The 23,155-nt window shown below is 53.1% G+C and overlaps 1 protein-coding gene across 1 annotated transcript in view; it reads left to right on the forward strand.

Annotated features, from left to right (window-relative positions):
- Positions 1-23,155, forward strand: part of MBTPS1 (membrane bound transcription factor peptidase, site 1) — a 51,670-nt gene that overhangs the window by 19,356 nt on the left and 9,159 nt on the right. The window contains exons 7-18 of the mRNA XM_047710298.1: positions 1,073-1,189; positions 1,612-1,679; positions 5,074-5,176; positions 6,511-6,662; positions 9,484-9,645; positions 13,864-14,008; positions 17,029-17,211; positions 17,790-17,962; positions 19,138-19,253; positions 19,777-19,933; positions 20,501-20,625; positions 21,318-21,395. Coding sequence (XP_047566254.1) covers positions 1,073-1,189; positions 1,612-1,679; positions 5,074-5,176; positions 6,511-6,662; positions 9,484-9,645; positions 13,864-14,008; positions 17,029-17,211; positions 17,790-17,962; positions 19,138-19,253; positions 19,777-19,933; positions 20,501-20,625; positions 21,318-21,395 — 1,579 coding nt within the window. The remainder of the gene's footprint in view (positions 1-1,072; positions 1,190-1,611; positions 1,680-5,073; positions 5,177-6,510; positions 6,663-9,483; positions 9,646-13,863; positions 14,009-17,028; positions 17,212-17,789; positions 17,963-19,137; positions 19,254-19,776; positions 19,934-20,500; positions 20,626-21,317; positions 21,396-23,155) is intronic.

Genomic DNA, 23,155 nt, shown 5'->3' on the forward strand with positions numbered 1-23,155 from the left:
TGGACCCTGAAGACCCCACCCCAAGGGCACTGAACAGGAGGGACTCCCTGTGTCTCCTTCCTTCCTGTCCTCCGGGCCTGCCCGGGGCTCCTGCGTCCCCACGTCACGGACACGGGTCTGGTGCTTTCACACGAGGGAGGAATCACGAGTTGGTGTGGTTGTCGCCCCTCCTGGGCTGTGACGGGCTCGAGGCTGCCTCTGTACCATTTGGTGTCACGTTGGGCCCTGTGGGGTCCCGGCGCTGTCCCTGTGCTTTTCAGAACTAGTCATAGAAAAGGGGAGGACCCTGTTCCTTATTTTTTAAATTTAATTTTGTACAGATGGTGCACAGTTCAGAAATATCTAAAGACAATGCAGGGAAAATTCCCGCAATGCTGTCCCCGTCCAGCAGGGGCTTACCTCACTTCCTCGTGTCTCCCCTGTGACGGTTTCTTAATTTCTTGTACTCCCGCCTCCTGTATTTGCCTGTACGAGCAAATATAAACTGGTCTTATTTATGAAAGCCTTTAAGAAACATAATTCTTAAATATTGCATTAATCCCATTTCTACTGTAAGTTTAATTGTATTTTTTATAAAAATGTCTGGAGTGGTGGTACACGAGGCGATTCAGCTCTGTCCGAGAAATAATTCTGTGAGGTAACTTTGATTGATGCCGTTTCCCCTCCAGTCTGGTTAGGAATGAGGAACATTAGACGAGTCCATTAAACTGTGTAGAAATGCTCAGACGAAAGGGACGTATCTTGTGATAAGTCCTTTCAAGGAGGCACTGAGAGCTGTGGGGTTCAGCTCACCCTGGAAGGTGTACTGGAGGGTGAGGCGCTGGACGGCAGGCTGGGAGAGCGCGGCCGCCCCCACAGCACAGCTGTCCCTAGAGTCCGGCTGCCGGGACCTAGAATTTCCGGTGTCTGCTTCACATTTTGGAGCATCATTTGTTCTTGGTTTTCGTTTCTGACGTTGAAGTTAATACGTCATGCTGCTTAAGAGTCTGTAGGGACACTTCGAAACAAACTCTGTTGTCGCCCTTGGAGATTTCCACTAAAACCCCTAAAGTCATGTCTGGCGGTTGACTAGGTGTCCTACACCTCCTGGTTCCTGGACGCTTTCAATTACGCCATCCTGAAGAAGATGGACGTGCTGAACCTCAGCATCGGCGGCCCCGACTTCATGGACCACCCCTTCGTCGACAAGGTTGGTTGTGTCCCCGCATGAAGGACGGTGGCGCCTGGTGACAGCTTCTGCTCTGAGTGCTTTATCTCTGGTGCGCTGGTGGTCTGTCACCCGCAGTGTGCCTGCCTCGCGAGGACGGCGGGTGGTGGCGCGAGCTTTGGCAACTTGCAGTGGGAGCGGCACACCTGCCGGCTCGGTTCCTTCTCCGAAAGGCACGTTCCTGAGCCTGCCCGGAGAGCGGGCTCTGCTCTGTGTGCGGAAGGCCCCGTGCCCTGGGTCTCGTCAGCGCTCACGCACGTGCTGGTTGGCAAACGTCCATGTCCATGGGGGTCTAGAGTTACATTTTTAAGGTCAGCCTTCTTCCTTGAGGAGGACAGTTTGGACAGTTGTGTGTGTGATCGAGACTGGCCTGCTTCCTAAATAAATGTCTGCTAATCCCGTAGGTGTGGGAGTTAACGGCTAACAACGTGATCATGGTTTCTGCTATTGGCAACGACGGGCCTCTCTATGGGTAAGTACCCCCCAGCGATGACTTGGAACTCCACATCTGTTGTTCGTCTGTCTCTGTTTTTTCCTTTTTGTATCCGTCTCGAACTGTATCACGGGGACGTTCCCTGCACAACCGGCCAGGCTGTGAAATGAGCCAGTGCCCACCGCCTCCTGGGTCAGCTCAGGCTGGCCTCTTTTTGTTTAATTTTTTGTTTATTATTTTCTTGTTTGCTGTAAGCAGTTTGGAGGCCTGCAGTTTTTACTCTACTTTTTTTTCCTAAAATCAGTCAGGGAAGTAAACCTGCTAGAAACTAGTGGATTGCACGGTATTTATGGAGACCTGCTCTGTGCAAAGCCCGGGCGTGAGAATGTAAACGGGACGAGGGGCCTGTCGTCTTGGGAAGGACCGGGCGCAGCCGCCACAGAGCTGGCGGAGAGGGAGAGTGTGGGCCGCGATGCAGACCCGGCCAGCGTCTGCGGGTCGACGAGGGGGTCACACGGAGGGAGGCAGAGAGAACACTGTCCCAGAAATGCCCCTTTGTGCTGGGTCGCTGTGAACTAACGCAGCGTGAGATGCGGAACATCGGTCACTGCGGTACAGGCCCTGAGTTCGTCGAGTCTTCCACATCCGGCTCCGATTTTCCTGCAGGCGACACGTGTAAGTCCTCTCTCGTGCTGAAATACCGGCCTCCTTGTGGGTCGTCCTCCCGTGTGCGGTTTGGTGCCGTGACATGGTGAGGTGACCGTGGGGGAGGAAGAAAACAGAGTGCGCCCACTGCTCTGCAGCCCAGTGGGGAGAGACGAGCGTGTGTGTGTATGCGTGTGCCCTCCCCGTCGCTCCCTGCCTCGTGCGCTGACACCTCCAGGCATGCACGCCGGGGTCCCGAGGACTGACGCACTGACACGAGGGGCCCCGGGCCCAGGGCCTGGCTGAGCTCTGGGAGATGATTGTTGGTACAGGTCAGGAGCTGTACGTGCTGGCAGCCGTGGTTCCGGCCTGATTGTTGTTAGTGGTCCTGTCTCCTTGGAAGGGGCCCATGGTTCTGGTTTGCTGTGTCACCTGCCATGTGTGTCCGGCTCCACTGTGGGACGCCCCGGTACTATGTAGTCCCCTCTGGTTGTCTCGTTGCCCCTATCGTGTTTCTCTCCTCGGCCGCTTCTCCCATTTCTGGTCCCCCCTCACTCCAGAGTCCCCAGACTGTCCATCCGCTTTCCAGCCTGTCTCCCTGCCTGGACAGTGTAAGGTCACTCCTGTGGGAAGAGCGCAGGCCGTGGGGCCCTCTTGTCGCTGGGCCTTGGCCTCTCTGTCCGTCACGGTGGGCATGAGGCCACCCTTGGTGGCTCTTGCGAGGGGCGCTTGCGAGGGACACCTTCGACCCGCAGGGAAGGCTCTGCCGATAGCCCTTGGAAGTGGTGGCTGGTTTTGTTCCTTGTTTTCTGTTCTTCTCAGACACGTTCTGGCAATTTTCTTATTCAAGACTCTGCTGTAGGTCATCGTTGCCTAATCAGATACACTTTTCTGTTGTTTTTTAAGGTCCTCACTACTCTATCCTGGAACTGGCAAATCTTTCCTGCGAAGGCTCACATAGTGAATACTTGAGGGTTTGCCGGCCGTGTGGTGCTCATTGTCGGCACCCGCCCGCCCTGTAACGGGAAAGCGGCCCTGGATGTGTGTGGACGAGTGGGCGTGGCTGTTCCAGGGAAACGTGGCGCGCACGGACGGACGGTGGGCCCGCCCTGGGAACTGGAGCCTGCAGGTGCTAGGTCCGCTCGGCCCCCCAGGCCCCCTGCGCACTCCCCAGGCCTGGCCCCTCCTGGCTCTCCCCGCGTAGCCCCGTTTATCTGCCCCATCACCTGTTCTTGCAGCTCAGCCGCCTCGCTCGTCTTTCCGTCCGCCCGCACCCCTCTCGCCGGCTCTGCCCGCGCGCCTGACTGCTCCGCCCCACGCTGGTCACTCTTCGGAAATTCTGTGACTTCTGTGGGCTGTCCTACTCTTACAGGCCAAGAGTTGTGCATTTCCCGTGCATCAGAGGAGCACCCTGGAAAGGGCCCTGCGTCAGACTCCCGCGTCACTTGTGGAGCCGCATGGGGCTCGTGCTGGGGACGGCCCGGCCCGCGCCGTGATGCTTCCCTGCTTGGGCGTCGGGGCGCTCGGCGGAGGACGGGGCTGTGCTCAGAGAGCTGTCGTCTGTCACAGGCGGGGCGCTGCCCGCGCCTCTGCAAGTAATGCATCCCCACAGATGCCCCGCCTGCCAGCCCCCTCGGTGTCCTGCACCCTTGGCACACTTGGACTTCATTTTTGTCACAAGCCGATAAAAAAATCCCCGTTGGGGCCTCTGAGCAACCCGCTGGGAGCATGTCGGTGGTCGGTGGCCGATGAGCTAAGAAGGCCATGCCGGGATTGAGTCCTGGTGCTTCAGAATAGTTGGGTGAAAGCACGTGCCCTGCAGTCTTGCTTCTAGAACCCCTTCCGCCCCTGCGAGTCACTTGTGGTTATTGAGTTGTCACAGTTCTGGTTTGGGTGATGGAGCTGTAGTAGGTGAAGTTCAGAAATGGAGTTTCACGCATTAAAACTGGTACTTTCCAGCAGTTCGGTTTTATCTTAACCTCTTGTCTTTAGAATTAAAACCTTTTGTTGTGATTCGCTCCACTGTGATTCCTGTGCAGATCCAGCCCACTTGAGGTATCGAGGAGAATCGCATGGTTCTTCTTTATGTCCGCGCCATGAGGGGTCCTGAGGAGGGTGGAGGGGTCGGTCCTCTGTCCGCCCTGAGGCAGGCCAGTTGAGAACCCTGACTTCATGGCGGTGGCAGGTGCCAGTGTGTGGCTGTCGCTGCTTCCCAGAGAAGTGTGCGATCTCGTGGGGGCGGTGGGCGTGCCCTGGGTGCGGTGTGCGAGTGATATGAGAGCATGTGAGCGGGCGACTCTCGTGAGCTCATGGGCTCTTGCCATTCGGAGAGAGGACTCCGGGCCTGGAAGCACGAGGGAGAAGAGTGTCTTGGGAGAAAACGAGGAGGTGCTCCACGTACGAGATAACAGTCTTAGCCCGGTGTGTGGGCAGCAGAGAGCGTGGCCTTTGGACAGCTATGAGGAGCCATATGAGAACCTAATGCCATCTCGGGTTTCTCTGGGAGTATTGGCCCTTACCTGAATTACCTTTTTTTTTTTTTTTTTTTTTTTTTTTTTTTTAAGATTTTATTTACGAGAGAGAGACGGGGAGCGGGGTGAGGAGCCATGGGAGAGGAGCTGACTGCTCGGTGCAGAGTCTGACCCAGGGCTCGATCTTGGGACCCTGCGATCCTGACCTGAGCCGAAATCACTAGTCACATGCTTAGTCGATGGAGCCACCCAGGCACCCCCTGAATTACTCATGTAAACTGACTTCTCTTCCCTTGTGTTTTTGTGCCTTGCTCTAGCACGCTGAACAACCCTGCTGACCAGATGGATGTGATTGGAGTGGGCGGCATTGACTTTGAGGACAACATCGCTCGCTTCTCTTCGAGGGGCATGACTACCTGGGTAGGCTTTTCTTCACTAGCAGGATGTGCTGCACAGGACGTGTGTGTCCGAGCTGTGGGTGTGCATATAGGTGTACCTGTGGAGGAGAGCTGGGGAGGGGCCGGGGCTGCGGGGGCTCGCCTGGCCACCAGGATGAGCGATCGGGCGCCGTGGACATCTGCCGTCTCATCGTGGCGCACAGGTGAAGGTGAGCAGTCCTTCCTCCATGCTGGGGAAGAGGATATTTCTTGTCTTAGGAGGCCGGAGCGGCCAGTGAGAACAGCTCTTCCTCAGCTCTGCTGCCCTGGAGATAGTCCTGTTTAGCTGGAGTAGCGCCAGCACATTCATCATTTGGGCTCCTTGGGGTTCATGGTGCCGCTGTCGTCCTCCTTCACCCCCAGAGCGGAGCTGCTCCTGTGGGTAGCGCTCATGTACTCCCGTCTACCCCTCCTGGTGCTCTGATTCACGGGTCGTGTCCTTGGCCTTCACCAGGGCCTTGTGCTCTGGCGGCATTTTGAGTTGCTTGGTCTGGAAGGCACCTTCACGCGGTGCCCCACGCTGAGTCTGCATCCCACACCTAGTCACGTTTGAGAGCCGGGAAATACTCGCTCAGTTCAGACTGGCGTGCTTCTTTCTGACACAGTGTAAGATCTTGTCATTCTCATTTTGCCTCAGTTTCCGGGACACTTAAGAGAGTACTCTGTTAGGGGCGCCTGGGTGGCTCAGCGGGCTAAGCCTCTGCCTTCAGCCCAGGTCATGATCTCAGGGTCTTGGGATCGAGCCCCGCATCGGGCTCTCTGCTCAGCGGGGAGCCTGCTTCCCTTCCTCTCTCTGCCTGCCTCTCTGCCTGCTTGTGATCTCTGTCAAGTAAATAAAATTTTTTAAAAAAGAGCGAGAACTCGGTTAAAATCTTGTTGCTCGTGTAGTTACGTTTATCATTCTGGGTGTTTTCTTTCCCCTCTGCTGACAGACGGACTGAAATCTCCAGCTGTGTCGCGTTATTCTTTCCTTGTAAAGAAACGCTTTTCCTTAATTTTTAATTCTAATTTTCTGATATTTTTAATGTAATTCTAACGCATAAATTCCTTAGAGCAATCTCCAGGTTCTGGTCTTTTAGATACTCACTTTCAGTTGCTTTGTGGCATTACTCTTATACTGGCTATTATAAAGCACACCCCAAATAATTTCATTTTCTATATGGCCATTTTAGCGTGAGTTCTAGCGTGGCGAATTTCAGATAAAACCAGTGCATGGCTAAGGTTACGTCGTGTGGAAATACCCGTGTCCGCCCCGAACTGCGGTAGCCGCGTGCCAGCGCTGTGTTTTGGGGGTAACCAAGCTTCTCTCCTCCGTAGGAACTCCCGGGAGGCTATGGCCGCGTGAAGCCCGATATCGTCACCTATGGTGCTGGAGTGAGGGGCTCCGGTGTGAAGGGGGGCTGCCGGGCCCTGTCAGGGACCAGCGTGGCTTCTCCGGTGGTCGCCGGCGCCGTCACCTTGCTGGTAAGGTGAGTGCCACTCAGCAGAGAGGATGTGGTGCCCGCGGACCGGGACCTGGGTCCTGCTTGTCCCCAGCCAGGCAGGAAGGTTGAGGAGCGTGCCGGGAACCTCGCTCCCTCCCTCTCTGCGTCTCCACCCCGTCCCGTGTGCGTGAGCACATGCTGACTCTGGCTGGAAAGCACTATGTGAGGGGACAGTACCTGCCACGGTTCCAGTGTCTGCTTTTGTTCCAGTTGGTTTATGGTCAATACCTAAAAAAAAAAAAAAAAAAGATTTATTTATTTGAGTTGGGGGGAGAGGCAGAGGGAGAGGAAAAGAGAGAATCCTAAGCAGGTTCCATGCTTGGCACAGAGCCTGACCCGGGCCTTGTTCTCAGGACCCTGAGATGATGACCTGAGCTGAAATCAAGGGGCAGGGGCTTAACCCGCTGAGCCACCCAGGGGCCCCTTAAAGAGTCCGTTGTTTAAGGGCTGCTTTCAGCTTGGGTCATGATCTCAGGGTCCTGCATTGAGCCGCGTGTCCTCAGGCTCCCTGCTCCGCGGGGAGTCTGCTCCTCCCCCTGGCCACCCCCCAATTCATGCGTGTACGCGTGCTCTCTTTCTGTCTCTCAAATAAAGCTTTTTAAATAAAAAGCGGTTATAGTTCACAGCAATATTGAGGAAGGTGTGGGATTCGCCATGGACCCTGTGCCTCCATTTTATTTTGTTTAACATGCCGATTTTGTGCTATAGTTGTTAAGTCCAAGCAAGTGTGTATATCAGGCAGGGCACAAAAAGTCTGATGTTTTCCTTCCTTTCCTTAGGGAGTCCCCTTTCTTCCTTTCCTTAGGGAGTCCCCTTTCTTCATTTCCTTAGGGAGTCCCCTTTCTTCATTTCCTTAGGGAGTCCCCTTTTCGTGTGCTCTGTTAGCCGCGGAGCTGTGGTCAGGCTGCGGGACGGACCGTCTCAGTGTAATTTATCAGTCCGTCGTCTCATTGAATCCCTTGTACGCTTGGAACAGAGCTTGGTGACTGGCCCTTACTTCTGCAGAGAGTGAGGTTGGAGGATGTTCTCAGAGGCACTTGGCCAGAAGTGACGCTCACGGGCTGTGACTTAGTTGGATGGGCCGTGTGCCTCAGTCCGAAGGTTACAGAGAGGTCTTCGGAGTTCGTGCTTGTTTGGTGTTTTCCCCCAAATCGCTCTCTACTGGGGTGAGGTGTCGGTTGAGCTTTTGTGTTGGGCTCACGTAAACTTGTGTAGTGGAAAGTTAATGTAGTCTGTGTTAATTTTAAAAGTAAGAGGGAAATGATAGTAAATGTTTTTATATTTGAAGTTCTTTTTTAAAGCAAGTAAGTTTATGTTGATTTTAGCTTCTGAGGCCTGGGCTGTTTTTTAATTAGTAATCTTTGATAAAGGTAGCTGTCTATCTCTGTCCTCCTTTTCCCATCCTTCCCTTAGTGTTCAGAGCCATAGTCTTGAAAATACAGACCCTGGCTGGGGTGGTCTCTGGAGAAGAACCCTGTCTTTTTTCTTCCATTCGTTTTCCTTACCCCATGTTCCGTGTGGAGAGGTGGCGGCAAGGGCCCGCAGAACGTGGAGTCGCCTGGCGCACACAGGCTTTCATACTCGGGGACAGGGGGGAGCCCGCTCGACTAGGGTTCAGCTATGCTCTTGCTTACGGGGCACAGAGACCCTGGCTCCTTCCCCACCGACTGTGACTGTGGGCCGGGCTGAGGCTTGGCTGCACTCCTGAGCCCAGTGGACCTCTCCCTATAGGGCGAGCGGGGAGGGGAGGAGGCTTTCGTTTCCAGGAGCTTCTCTAAGTATAGCTGCTTCCAGTGTCATGAAAGGCTTTGACCTTCCTGTCTCCCTGCAGCTCAGAAGTGCGCCCAGGGCGAGTCTGCTCGCCTCCAGCCTAGCAGCCCTCCTGAGGAGGCCGGGCCTGGCCTTTGGTCTGGCCTGTCGGCGCGGGGGTGGGCGTGTGCGGCTGTGGCCAAGCTCCTGGCGGCTCTTCCAGTCTCAGTCTCGCTGGACCACCTCGGCCTCCCCTGACACTGGATGGCCCACCCAGACGAGTGGAAACCCCGCGCACCCTTCCAAGACCAGCCACACTCATAGATACTCGGGACTGTGCAGAGTCTGTGTCTCTTTTTCATTTTCTGGGTTTTGTTCCCCACGTTGAGGGGTTGACACTTGTATTTATGATTTGTGAGCATAGAGAAACTGCGTGTTCGTGCTGGCATTCTCCAGCGCCGATGGCACCTGCGCATCCCGGGCCTCCTGGCCAGGTAGAGCCGTGTGTTCGTTTGTCCGGTGCGTTCTGATGGGGCTGCGGCCCAGGCGCGTGCGTGCTGTTGGCCCTTCCCCGCAGGGAGACAGCACAGCAGGCGGAGGCCGTGGGGGTCACTTGGCCCTGTGGCTCCCGCCCGTCCCAACGGGAGGTCCTCCGCGGCCCCGTCTGGTGTCCGCTCCTTCCGCCGCAGGGTGCTGTCGCGGCTGGTCCACTTCCTTCTGCCAGCCGGCTTCCCTTCCCCTCAGGAGCCAGGCGCTCTGACCTCTTCTGCCTCCTGCCGCCTCTGCGGTCTGTTGAGTCGCGTCATTAGGAAAATAAGTGTTTCTGATAGACTCAGTACAAACAGGCAGAAGCTCCCTGAGTCACGTGGCTAAGAAGTCGTCCTGAGACAGGTGCAAAAATGGCATGTTCGTTCTCAGCCTGCTTGGGCTTGACCGGAGCAGCCCCCGGGAGATGTGACGCCAGATCGGAGGTCACAGGTCTGCGCGTCCACAGGGATAGTCCGATTTTCCTCCTTCCGCCGAGAGGTAATGAGCAAATCCGTGATTTTCTCTCCAGCACAGTGCAGAAGCGCGAACTGGTGAACCCGGCCAGCATGAAGCAGGCGCTTATTGCGTCCGCCCGGAGGCTTCCTGGCGTGAATATGTTTGAGCAGGGCCACGGCAAGCTGGATCTCCTCAGGGCCTATCAGATCCTCAACAGCTACAAGCCGCAGGCCAGGTTGGTATGCTTCCTCTACATCGGCCTCCCTCCCACCCTGGCCTCTGAGGGTGGTGCCCCCACTCCCTGCGCGGGATCCCGGCCTCGGGGCCGGAGCTGGACACTGATCGCACTGCGCTGGACCCTCGGGGAGGGCGGACGCCGCTGCTGTGGGGACGCTGCCGCCAGAGCGCGGTTCAGCTCACGTTTTGCTACTTGGAACACACGTAGCTTAAGATACTGATTTGGTTTCTTTTTACTCTTTTTTTTTTTTTTTGGTTAAAGATTTATTTTGGAGAGAGTCCTCAAGCAGACTCCCTGCTAAGCACGGAGCCCAGCGTAGGGCTCGATTCCAGGACCCTGAGAGCATGACCTGAACTGAAATCAAGAGTCGGTCGCTTAACCGACTGAGCCACGCAAGGCACCCCAGAACTTTCTTTTAAAATAATCTTAGGTTTGCAGAAATTTGCAAAGGTAGTGTCGCTGTTGTCACATACCCTTTACCCAGCTTCCCCGATGCCAGCACCTTTGCTGACAGTACTTGAACGCTTGGAGCCAGCCAGGGAGCCCTGACACTCTGCTGTGACGAAGCCATAAGCCAGGCTCACAGGCACCCGGGCCCCGGTGCGCTGCGTCCATCCGGCCGGGATCCAGGCCTGAGCTCTTGCCCTGCCTTGCCGGTCCCTCCAGCCTTCTGTGGCTCATCTGTCTTTTGCCGTCACTCGTGACCACGACTCGTTTGGGAGTGCTGGTTACTTACGTAGTGGGCAGTAAGCAGACTGACTCTCGATGTGAGTTTACCTGATGTTTTCTCATGGTTAGTTTGAGGTTATGTATTTTTAGTCAGAGTTGGTTTTGTTTTTTATTTTGAAATTTTTATTTGAAATAATTAGATTTACAGTGAAGTCACAAATAGTACGTTGAGGACTACAGCTTAGGGAACGCGGTGCCAGTCTCAAGGCCTGGAAATTTAACACTGCTTTGTTACCGTGGGCTTATCTCCAGACTCTACTCATGTCACCCGCTGTGTGTCCCATCCTTTTCCGGGTCCAGGATGCAGCCACCATCCTGCAGTACACTGGGTGGGCCCATATGCCTGGTCTCCTGCGAGGACACTTCCTCAGTTCCTGTTCCTCTTAGGGCTAGTGGTGTCCATTCACCTCGTGTGATTGAGGTGGTGCATCCCTCTGTGCCCTCCAGGAGGCAGGCACCGAGGAGGAGGGCATGTCTGTGAGATCAGCTACAGGGAAGGGACCTAGGAAGGACAACGGGAAGGAGACAGGAAGAGTCTGAGGGCTGCCACGGCACAGGTCCCAGAGTGTGTCCACTGATGAGGAGCTCTTGAACCAGAGTGGCCCATTTGAGGAGCCTGTGTCTCGGGCTGGGCCTGCCCTGGTTCCCCCCATGCTCAGCCTTGGCTGGGGGGCAGCAGGGGGCAGCCTGCCCCAGCACAGACATGGCAGAGGGTCCATCGGCCGTGCTCCTGCAGCAGATCTGAGCAGCAGGGCTCCTGGCTCCATAGGTGGCACCTGCCAGGTCCCTCCCCCGTCCCCTGTCTGTGATTGCTGAGTGTATTGTGTGGGCGCACTTGGAGATGATCCTGTTTCTTCTCTTTTTCTGTTTTTGTTTTTTTTTTTTTAATTTCTTTTAAAAAAATTTTTATTTGCGGCAGCGAGAGAGTGAGTGAGCATAAGCAGAGGGGAGGAACAGAGGGAGATGGAGAAGGAGGCTCTGCTCTGGACAGGGAGCCTGATGCCAGGCTTGATCCCAGGAGCCTGGGATCATGACCTGAGCCAGAGGCAGATGCTGAACTGACTGAGCCATGCAGGCGCCCGGAGATCCTGTTTCTAACGTCTTTTGACTCACAGGTTCCACATCCATTGCTGGTTCTTGCCTGTAACAGTGTTAATCTAGAGGGTGCGCTCTGCTGACTTTCTGTTTCTCTCGTTCCTCCTGTGTTTATTAGTTGAAATTCTCTAAGGAAGAGCTGTCCCTTTTCTCTCCTGTACTTGCTTACCCACTGGTTTATATCAGGGCATGGGGGGATTTGTTTTCTTCTGGATTGGAGCCATCGATACCATTGTTGATTTTGTTGCTCGGATCGTCCCAGATTTGGGACCCGTTGGAGGCTCCTTCTAGTTGGCTGCTGTGTCTTTGCGGCGCTCCTCGCTTGTGTTTTGAACACGTTCTCACTGTTGCAGCTCGGGCTGAGCACCCGTTTCCAGCCCCGGGCGCAGTGTTCCTTGTTTCCGCTCGCAGCCCCGCCCTGCCATGGGGGGGGGTGTCGGGAAGCAGCGCCCCGCAGCAGTGCGCCCCCAGCCGCTGGGCTTGTGGCTTTGCCGGCCCTTGTAGCAGACGGCTGGACAGTGCGTGCTCACGGTGTGCACACTGGTGTCTGTCTGTCTGTCACTGTGGGTAGGAGCTCAGGGATCCATCGCTCCCCGGCCCCGCCCAGGCGCCGGTTCTCCGGCGCGTCTCTCCTTACGTGGGCCGCTTCTCCCCCGCGCCGGCACGGAGCGGTCGCCTGCTCGCTCAGTCCTCACGGTCTGTGCCGCAGAGTTCTGGAACGGCTGCGCCCTCCCGTCATGAAACACAGGTGTCCTGACTGGAGTGCGGGGTCTGTGTCTCTTCGCTGTGCGGCACGTGGCCCTGCTGTGCCCCCGAGGTCTCCAGCCGCCTCTGTGGTGCTTCCTGGTGCTTCGCTGCTCATCCCACCCCTCCCTCCCGCTCAGTTTTGATCCAGTTGGTTAGTTTGTGTCTCTTTGTGGATCCGCCCACGTCGGGAGCCCCCCCCCCCCCCCGCCCCGTTCCTGCTCCCACTCCCCCATCTCTCCACCCGGTCCCCACCCACCCCGTGTGGGTACCAGTCTCATTAGTTTGGGTTTATCCTTCTTGTGTTTCTTTTTGCACAAATGAGCAGATACACGTGTACGTTCCTCCCTCCCTTTTCCTCTGTTAAGAGCAACATCACAGGTTTTTTTGCTTTTTGTTTTTTTCACTTAACAGCATCCTGGAAATCACTCCGTGTCAGCTGGCCGAGCCCTCTCTTCTTGGCAGCAGCGCGGTGTGGCCGGGCCTTGTCTCTTCAGCTGCTTCCTTCTCTGTGGGCGTTCGGGTGACTCGCGGCGCGTGCTGATGGCGGCCTGCCGCAGGGAGCGCCGCCGCGCCCGCGCACTGTCGCTGCACGGGGGGCTGTCCTCGGAGGGGCAGAGCCGGGGTGGCTGGGTCCACGGTAAGACAGTGCGGGGGTTTGTTAGGTCCCGCCCTGCCCCCCCGCAGAAGGGTTGTGCCTGGCGGCGGGCCTCAGCCACAGGCGGGCGCGGGCCTGCTTCCCGGAGCCCCCGCCGCAGGACGCCCTCCGTGCTTAACTAGCGGCCGGTCTGATAGTCTGATGGGGTCAGAGCCGCACTCAGCGCTGCTTTCATCCGTGTCTGGTTCTGAGTGAGGTGGCGCACTTCGTACTGAAGGGCTGTTTTTATCCCTTTCTCGGGAAGCATCTGCTTATTCTTTGATTTTCTGTGTGGTTTTGTTCCTCAGAGTTGAAGACTTCTTTACAGAGCAGGGTCACTGAGCCTCTGTCAGCGATACGCGCTGCAAATCTTTCTCTCTGTGTGTCGGTTTTTTGACTTGCTGTGAAGTGTTTGTTGTGTTCAGTGTGTTTTTCCAGTAGCCACATTTGTTAGGTGCTTGCTGGTGTTGCCAGCCTGGATTTGGAGTCACAGAAAGCTTTTCTCTGCACGAAAGTACAAGGAATTCACCCACGTTTTCTTCTAATTTGTGTTTGCGTCCTTCTGTGTCCTCAAGTTTCTCTGGTGCATGTGGAGTTTATTCTTGGGTCCATGTGAAGCCGGGATCTTACTGTGTCTTTGCCACGCGGCCACCCATCTGTGAGCTCCCGTTCCAAAACATCTGTCTTTGCCCCAGGGATGCGACGTGCTGTCCTTTGAGACTCTGGGTCCTGGGTATTCCCTGGGGGTGGTTCTGTGCCAGCCAGGGCCTCCAGAGTTCCAGAATCGTGGAAGGAAAGAGGTGCTTCCCGCTCACCATGCCACGCACAAGCAGTCTGGGCAGGCCGGCCTGGTGGCCTCTGAGCGTAGGGAGTGTTGCGAAGTAGGTCCCTGGGTGTCAGCCCAGGGCGGCCCTAAGAGCACCTGTCCCTGGCTCGGGTCCCCACACAGATGCGCTTCTGCAGCTCCAGTGCCTTTTTGTCCTTCTCTGACCCAGTGTTCTTTGTTTCAGCCTGAGCCCCAGCTACATCGATCTGACCGAGTGTCCCTATATGTGGCCGTACTGCTCCCAGCCCATCTACTACGGAGGGATGCCAACGATCGTCAACGTCACCGTCCTGAACGGCATGGGCGTCACGGGAAGGATTGTGGATAAGGTGGCACCGCTCTCGGGCTTGTGGCGAACCCAGACATGGCCCAGCCTTTGTGCCCTGTCTCCCTCTCTCGCCTGTTAAAGCAGGGCAGGTTTCCTCCTGTCCTGGGTGCTAGGGTGTGGAAGTGGTGATTTCTTTTCTCCTGAGTCTGAAACTGATAAGCTCAGAATAAATTCATGGAGCCAACTTGGTACTTTTTGACTTTGGTATCTCAAACTTGGCTCCTGAATGGACTAATTATATTTGATTCTTCATTATATGATTTCCCACCTTTAATTAAATGGCCACCTGTCATTACTGTGTTCTTGAGTGAGCACGAATGGGCCCTCTGATTGAAAAGGGGTGTTCTTGTTTTTAGTCTTGTTTTTGTAATTTTTACTTCCCACATAAGCGTTATCATGATAGTAAAGGACTAGGAAAAGAGAGCGGGGAAATCACTTCCAGCCCCCCAGCACACTAACCTGACCACTGTTTTCAAAGTATTCTTTTCCAGCCTTTATCTCAGGTATGTGTTTTTGTTCTCTGTAAGGCCCAAGTTTCGTCTCGTCTTCTCCGTTCTCATTATGTTGTCAGATGTAACTCCGCACAGCCTCGGGGTGCTTGCTCACAGCTATTTGATATCACAGAGCTGTGCTAAATCATAATTTACCTACTGTCCTTTTTTTTTTTTTTTAACCCAAAACCCTTCTTTTAGCCTTCAGGGAATAAGCTATTCTTTTCAAGATAATTGTGATGAGCGTACAAAAATGGGCGTTTACAGTGTAGGTTTACATAATCCAAACGTTAAGTTAAAAGAGATTTCTACTTTGTTGTCTGTAAGAGACAAAACAGAACTCTGTTCACTCTCAGGCCTCGTCCTCTGTTGGCGGAGTATTTCCACTGAGCACGGACCCGAGTGTCCTTCCTTGGGGTGTGATTTGAAATATCAATCAGAGCTCAGAAACTTGCCAACAGTTTCCGTATCACACTTCTTCACAGTATGAATTCTTGGTGTCACATCTGTCCACACGCAGAGGCTGCACCTGTGACTGCTTAGTGTCACGTTAGCTGCCCAGGCCCTGTGGGAAATGGCCTGCATCCGGGGCTTGGACAGCTGGGGGTTTCCGGTTGTAAATGTCTCACTGAGCATCTTTGCATACGCGGTTTCCTTTTCTTCTGAAATACGTTTCTGACGGAAACTCCCTGGATTGGAATCCCGAGTCAGAGAGCGTGGACATTACTGTGGCCGTTGGTACACGCTACTGAACTCTTGCCAGGGGTTAGGTCCGTGCACGCTGCTGTCAGCAGACCTGCCAGCACTCTGCAGAGGGCTCCATTGTCTGCACGGGCCGGGACAGCTCTTAATTTTAATTCCATGAGGCTGTTAAAAATCGAAATAAAATCCACATGCCATAAAATGCAGCCTTTTAAATCAAGTGATTCAGGAGCTCCTAGGATATTTACAACTATCGATGTTCTGTAATTCCTGAACGTTCTCATCGCCAGAAAAGGAAAAGCCCCGTTAGCAGTCGCTCCCCATTCTCCCTCCTCCCAGCCCTGGGCAGCTCCTGAGGGCCTTTTGTCTCTGCAGCTGCTTCTTGTGGACAGCCCGTACACATGGGGTCATGCCCGGTGTGGCCCGTCGTGACTGGCCTTTCGTGTAGCGTGTCTTTGTGGTTCATCTGTGTTCTAGGTCGTCGGTGCTTTGTTCCTCTTCAGAGCCGAGTGATAGCTGCTGTGTGGTTGGGCCACGTTTGTGTATGCATCAGTTGGTGGACGTTTGGTTTATTTGAAGGTGGTTCATCTTTTAACTTTAAATTCAGAGGGGAGGAAACGCGTGTTTTGCTTCTGAGGTCTTCTCCGGTTATCTGGGAGGTGGCGCTCTCCAAGTTGGTTCCCCGGTTATATGGCCCCTTGTGTGAGGTGGCTTTTCATTCCCGTGACCTGTTCTTCCTGCTGGAATTCAGGGTTTTTCTGTCGATCTGAACCTCTCTCTGTCCTAGAAGAATTAACCATTGTTGTGTTATACGTAACAGTTTCTCCCAGATGAGTGTCTTTCTCTTTGACGCTAGTGGTAGTGTTATTTACATAGTTCTTTTTGGTTTCGTACGAGTTCCACACTTTACTATTGCTTGAATTTTCATCTTTCATAATTTCTTGTTTCAAAAATTAGAAACTTTTCTCTCCACAGTAGGACAAAAATCTTGATTTTATTTTGTATTACTATTCCTTTTATGCTTGTAAGATGCTTACTTTCCTCTTCACTGTTGAATTCATTTGATACATGTCATAAGAGATAAAAACTAACTTTTTTCTGTTGTTAACCAGTGATCCCTGGAGCATTTGTCACAAATCCCTTTCCTTCCTCAATGTTTGTGGTGCCGTATCCTACAAACACTTACCATCTTTTTCAGGTTTTTTTTTTTTTTTTTTTTTTTTTTAATATGCTGACTTGGGAGAATATTACTCTCTGGCTTGTGAGGGAAATGAGTAATTTAGGTTGGTTTGAAATACTGGTCCATTTCGTAGGAGCGAGTCTCTGTTTCTTCCAGATGCCTCCTCATATGGTCCCCTCTACCTGGCCACAGGCCCCCTCTCCCTCCGGGCACCCTGCAGAGACCTGCCTGCCCGGCCACTGGCTGTGTGGTCTGAGTTTGGACAGTTAATCCACACCATTTTAGTATTTTCTTACTTTATATTGCTGTGATTTTTAAAGCATACAAATAATTAAAAATTGTTCTCAAATTGGAGAGTTTTTGTTTATGTTCTTTATCAGATAAAAGTTCTTTGCCAAACCATTGTCTTTTTTTTTTTTTAAGCTTGGTAAAAAATCCTCTTTAGAATCGGAGACTGTCCAAATTAGTTGTTTCTAGACTGTTCTAATGGATGCTGTTCCAGACTTTACCTAGTCTGCTCTGGTTGTAGGTAGTTTAGGATCGGAACGTAAGTGTTGGCGCTGCTGAGTGGAGCAGGGGTCTGAGGCCGAGAAGGAGAAGGCTGCAGGCGAGCATCTCACTGAAGCCTCTGCATGGTTCTCTCTGCAGCCTGACTGGCAGCCCTACTTACCGCAGAATGGCGACAACATCGAAGTTGCTTTCTCATACTCCTCCGTGTTATGGCCGTGGTCCGGCTACCTGGCCATCTCTATCTCTGTCACCAAGAAGGCAGCTTCGTGGGAGGGCGTTGCGCAGGGCCACGTCACGGTCACCGTGGCTTCACCGGCTGAGGTGAGAGAGGGTGCGTGTGGGGGGGTGGGGGGGGCCTGCCCTTGACCTTCCACCGGCTCCTGCCAGGAAGTGGGGGGTGGTGCTGGGAGGTGCAGGCCGAGTGCCTGGGGTCTGGGATTTGAAGCCGGCTGACGGGTGTGATGAGGCTTGCAGGCCGTGGTCGGGGCTGCCCGGGCCTGTGCAACAGCCGGAGTTTCAGAGCCCACTCAGCAGTGAGTAGGGCTGCCTCCGTGGTCTTGCTGAGCAACAGCAGATCAGAGTATCTCGTGCAAGAGTTCAAGTTCAGAATGATTGCACAAATACTCGTGCTCTACAAGGGGCTGTGGGGCCAAACCCATGTAGTCCGGTAGGTTTTAGAAACAAGGGGCCTTAAATCTTACATCTTAAATTCTGAAAGGAAGGATTTAATGGGATGAACTGTGACATGTGAATGTTTCTTCCCACATTTGTCATTAGGAATGCTTGTGTTCAAATTATTTGCGTTAAATTGATATATAGAAGTGATTTTTTTAAACCCAGAAGCCTGACAGTTTCTTCTGAGCAAAAGGGGCAGTTTGAATGCCTGTTATTTATTTCAGTCGAAAAATGGCGCAGAACAGACTTCCACCGTGAAGCTCCCGATTAAGGTGAAGATCATTCCCGCTCCTCCGCGGAGCAAGAGAATTCTCTGGGACCAGTACCATAACCTCCGCTACCCGCCCGGCTACTTCCCCAGGGATAACCTGAGGATGAAGAATGACCCTCTGGACTGGTGAGCAGCCACCAGCTGTCACACTTACCCCCTGTCCTCCCACAACAGGCGAGCCTGACCTTAGCCTCCCCCACCTCCCCGAGCTCATCCTCAGTTGCTGTCTTTCCTTACTCCGCGGGTCAGTCAGCACGCTTTCTCAGTCCTGCCTTCTCAGCGTGTCCCGAGTCCTGCCCGGCCGGCTGCTGTGCCTCTGCACCCCGCCCCGTCCGCACCCAGGTCCTTGTCCTTGCCTGCCTGGACGGCAGCCTCCTGGCCAGTCTCACTCTTCCCCTAAAGTCCGTTCCCCATGCAGCAGCCCTGGTAATCTTAAAAAGCAGGGATTTGAGCACTCTTGGCCTCAAACTCTCCAGACTTGTTCACATGCCAGACTCCCTGCTATGTCTTGCTCCACTGTCCAGACCCTGCCCCATGCCAGCCCTCGGCCAGCCCTCCAGGGCAGCTGGCTTGGCTTCCTTGTGGCCCGTACGCCAGGCCCACGGTGGCTCTCTCTAAGTACTGGAGTTTGGACTTAACGCTGGAAGTGGGGGAGGAGGGAGCCTTGAAAGATGGGGGCAGGGCACTCACAGGTGTGATGGGCTTTTCGTGAAGATGTCTCTGGAAGGCTCGGCCCAGAGGTGGGGCGCAGGAATGGTGAGAAGTTGGTGGGCCAAGGTAGGGGCCACGTCATAGAGAAGACGGGTTCGTGCTATGGGCGAGCTGGCTCTGGAGGGCTCAGGGAGGCCCTGGCACTTCCATGGGGTGCTTGGCTCGGGGCTTATGGAGAGGGCACAGTGGGAACACGAGTGAGCTCTGGGCAGAGGGATGGGGAGGTGATCCACATTGGTGCTGCCCAGTTAATGTCACTAGTCTGCGTTCCCGTGCCGGGTCTGGCGGTGGCTCTCCATGCCTGCCGCCGCCGGCATGACGCATCAGGGCACTTGGCAGAGCAGCTCTTAGGTCAGTCCGAGCTCATGCCATATGCGAGATTGCCTGGTACCACCCGTTTCACGTGCCAGCCAAGCGCGCACTGGTCTGCGGAGGCGGAGTTCCGTGTGGTCGGCCGGAGCCCCCAGGCCCCTCTGGCGGCGAGCCGCGGGGTGTGAGGCGCCCGGCGTGGGAAGCCAGCTGTGTGGCCGGCTGAGCCCTTGTCACCAGCAGGGACGGGGCCATCTAGTGCGGGGTGTGTTGTCTTTCAGGAACGGCGACCACATCCACACCAACTTCAGGGACATGTACCAGCACTTGAGGAGCATGGGCTACTTCGTCGAAGTCCTCGGCTCCCCTTTCACGTGCTTTGACGCGAGTCAGTATGGTGAGTCGCCGCGGGCGCCGGCCCCGTGTCCTTCCCACCGGGTGGCGGTGTGGGGAAGGACTGACTGCAGGCTGAGCGAGAGGGGGCGGGTGCGGGGCCTGCCGTCCTCGGGGAGGCTGCAGCCGGGCTCTGAGGCAGAGTGACATGCCTTCCCTCCGGCGGTGACAGTGGTAACCTTTGGGGAAAAGGGACACTGGCAAACTCGGGACAAGGATATTTGTGTGTTTTATGTATTCATTTTAATTGAAAGAAATTAGTGCTGAATTTTGCTGCTTCTCCATCGAGTGACATCTGTGTACCTGGGCGTCACACACGAAGGAGGCCAGCGTTGTTAGTAGGTGACTGTGCTTTGAACCCTTGTCCTCTGTTTTTAACCCCTTTTAGAGGGGTACGGGGGCCTCAGACCAAAATATTAGAAGCTGGAGCTTGAGACGTGGATGCCAGGGAAATGAGTGTGTTTCTGAAGCCACGAGTCCCACGGTTCAGAGGCACAGAGTCTCACCACCCGCAATCCGTCCCTCAGGAACTCTGCTTATGGTGGACAGCGAGGAGGAGTACTTCCCTGAGGAGGTCGCCAAGCTGAGACGGGATGTGGACAATGGCCTTTCACTCATTGTCTTCAGTGATTGGTACAACACGTCTGTCATGAGGAAAGTCAAGTTTTACGACGAAAACACAAGGTACTGATGGGAGTTGGTATTTGATCAGAAATTTGGCCTTTTGAGGATTAAATTCTGTCCAGCATGTACTTAAGAGGACTGGTCTGAAGGCAGTCCTTCCGTGGCCAGAGACAGGCTCAGACGCGGGGCTGGAGCGATGCTGCTGAGATTAGTTACCGATCAGGGATTCCCAGTGTTTTATGAATGTTTCATTAGAACAGGTTTTGAATTTTTTTCTTCAGAGTCTGTGACTTCAGCTTTAAAGACTTCTTTCTCATCTCTTCACAAACCCGCTTGTGGTCCACGCTCTGGAGTGGTGTGTTTGTGCACACATGGTGCGTGGCGTCCAGTGCGTTTAGCTTTCATCTACTCTGTGCACTGGCTGAAGTGTTTATGTTCCATTGTCGCTCAAGCCCAGACGGGGGGTTTCAGCTGAAACCTTAGTGTGCCCAGGCTGGATCCTGGCAGCTACATTTAGTCTCATCATGAAAAGACCGAGAGTGAGTGAGTGTGTGTGTGTGTGTGTGTGTGTGTGGTGGGAGAGTGGTTGCAACCCCTCACAGCCCGAGCCCCCTGTTTGTTCCCTAGGCAGTGGTGGATGCCGGACACTGGAGGGGCGAATGTCCCTGCTCTGAACGAACTTCTCTCCGTCTGGAACATGGGGTTCAGCGATGGCCTATACGAAGGGGATTTTACTTTAGCAAACCATGACAGTAAGGTTTCGTTTGTTCTTTAAAAGGGGCCATGATCTCAGGGTGCGAGAGCATAAGCCACATGTCTTTGAAGACACGGTTTCAGAGGGAGAGGACGGTGTGATTCCTGAAGAAGCAGGGTCTGTAGGCAGAACGGGTCAGTGTCTTCAAAGAGGACATCTGCAGTAAAGCTGTCACTTTATCCAGATTCTTCAAATGAGAGTCTTGTCTGCAGGCCTTCCTGATCTTGGTGCCACTGGTCAGGTTCTTGACCTCACTGACGTCTGTTCCCGGAGAGGGAAGCTCTGTTCCCGGAGAGGGAAGCCCTCAGGGGTCCCTGATTTATAAAATTCTGTTCAGGAAATCACTTTGCATGTCTCTCTGAAGAGGTTTCCCCGCAGGCTAGTTTTGGTAACTTGTCTCTAGAACAGTATCCTGAGCATTACTGTTACCCCCCGCTCGTCCTGACTGAATGCCTGGACTTCTGCATTCTAGCCCGAGACCTCATGTTAGTAGCATTTTTTTCAGCTTGAATTTGGGGGTTAAACCTGTTGTTTAAATGTGAACAGGCGGTAGCAGCAGCCTCTGTCTTAGAATTAAAAACAATGTTCGAAAAACCGTCTGATATAAAGACTGCATTTGAGGTGAACGTGTAGCTGTTGATAAAGTGTGTCCCTACCTTCTCGTAACTCTGGATACTGCTCTCTCCCTAGTGTATTACGCGTCAGGGTGCAGCATCGCTAAGTTTCCAGAAGATGGCATAGTGATAACACAGACTTTTAAAGATCAAGGTAAGGAATGATATTTTAGTTTCCTTTTTTTTTTTTTTTAATAAGCACTTTATTTGCATATAATTCACACTGACTTTAAAAAAAAATTTTTTTCCCCCACATTTACTCTTTTGAGTTGTATAATTCTGTGGCTTTCGTATTCACAGAGATGTACAGGCATCGCTATTACCTGCTTCTAGAACATTTTCATTATCCTATATCTCTTAGCAGTTTTGTGTTTTTAAAAAGCTTATTGTAATATTTTTTGTATGCTACCTGCTTTAGGCAGGACTTCCGGATGGTGGCTCTGGGGGCTGCAGAGATTGTGAATTTGAACAGTTGTGGGCAGTGATCATTGCAAGATAAATAGAACTCCTTCAGGAGGGCAGTTGAATATGTGTGACTTTTTAACAACCTTCAAAGTTGCTTAAAATTTGTTACTATTTGTGAATTGTTCTGTCTCTGTGATTGCCAGATCACTAAAATTTTAGAAAACTGCTGACCATGTTTTAAAGTTCTTAGCTGTGTGAAGAATATTAATTACGGAGTCATCTTTTAAAATTCTCTTAAAAATTTGAAGGGCAGTGGGACGCTTGGCTGGCTCAGCCGGGGGAGCAGCGGGTCTTGATCTGGGGCTCGGGAGTTCCAGGTCCACACTGGATGTAGAGATGACTTAAAATCTTAAGAAGAAGGGGAAAACAAGGAATTTGAAGGAAAGAAAGTTCTTCCCTTGCAGTTTTGCTGCTAATGAATGTCGCTATTACCTATAATTAGAAGTTAGGGACAGTTTCTTTGGTTAAAAATGACAAGGAAGCAGAATTTCCCTGTCCTCCGTTTGCATTTGTACAGTAGAATGTATTTTTTTAATTATCTATAGTGATTTTCCTCCCTTCATCAAGGCAAGGTTAGTCAGTAAATAGATCTGTGTTCCTAAGATTGTATTTTAACTTCAGGCACATCAATGATTCTGTGTTCCCAGTTGCTAGGCAGAGTTTACCATGGGCTGGTGATTCTTTCTGGAATCTGTTTCTCCCAGGGCAGCGTGGTTTCTGGTGCGGGTGTGAGAGTAGTGGTCACGTTGCTGGCTTGTCGCTGCCTGGTTTGGGGGTGGGAGGGTGGGGGGAATCACTGTAGGTTTCAGGGTGTGTGTTTTGCTGTTCTGGTGGTGAAAATAAAAATTAATTACCTTGAAGTGCTTTCTAAGGGGCTTTTTATTTCCAAGTAGCCTGTAAGTTGAATAATCTTTTGGGTACGAAATAAGAATGTGGAAATCTGGGTTATACCGAATCAGGGGGGACCCTTTGTCAGAAAGAAACCTCTGACTTACTACGAGGCCGCATGGTAACACAGTACGCACTTGCCCCGTTTCATCTGTGTTCCTGCTCCGTCTTTCCCTCCGACAAAGAGAATCTTGTTTTCTCTTCCAGTTAGTTCCTTGTGGGATTATCCACAGAGACCAAGATATGTCATGTTTTTATAGCCACAGACTGGTTTTAGGTGTTACCAGCACAGTAAACACCACGCAGAAGGTGTGCGTCTGTGCGGTGCAGAGGGACGTTTTGGCTTCAGGGCTAGCCTTGTAGGGTGTGCAGTGAGGTCCCAGGCACTTGCTGCCCATGGCACTGCTGCGTTTTTGACTTCTTGGGTCGTTGGCCACTGTAAACTGTGAAATCTGATTGGGCAGAGGTAAGAAGGCTCTGCTGTTGGAACATTTGTAATTGTGGGGCGGACGTAACAAGTGCCTTCAATCTGAATTTAAAATAGGTGGGCATCTGCTCTAA

This window comes from Lutra lutra, chromosome 17, assembly GCF_902655055.1.
Source record: "Lutra lutra chromosome 17, mLutLut1.2, whole genome shotgun sequence".
NCBI classification, from domain to species: domain Eukaryota; kingdom Metazoa; phylum Chordata; class Mammalia; order Carnivora; family Mustelidae; genus Lutra; species Lutra lutra.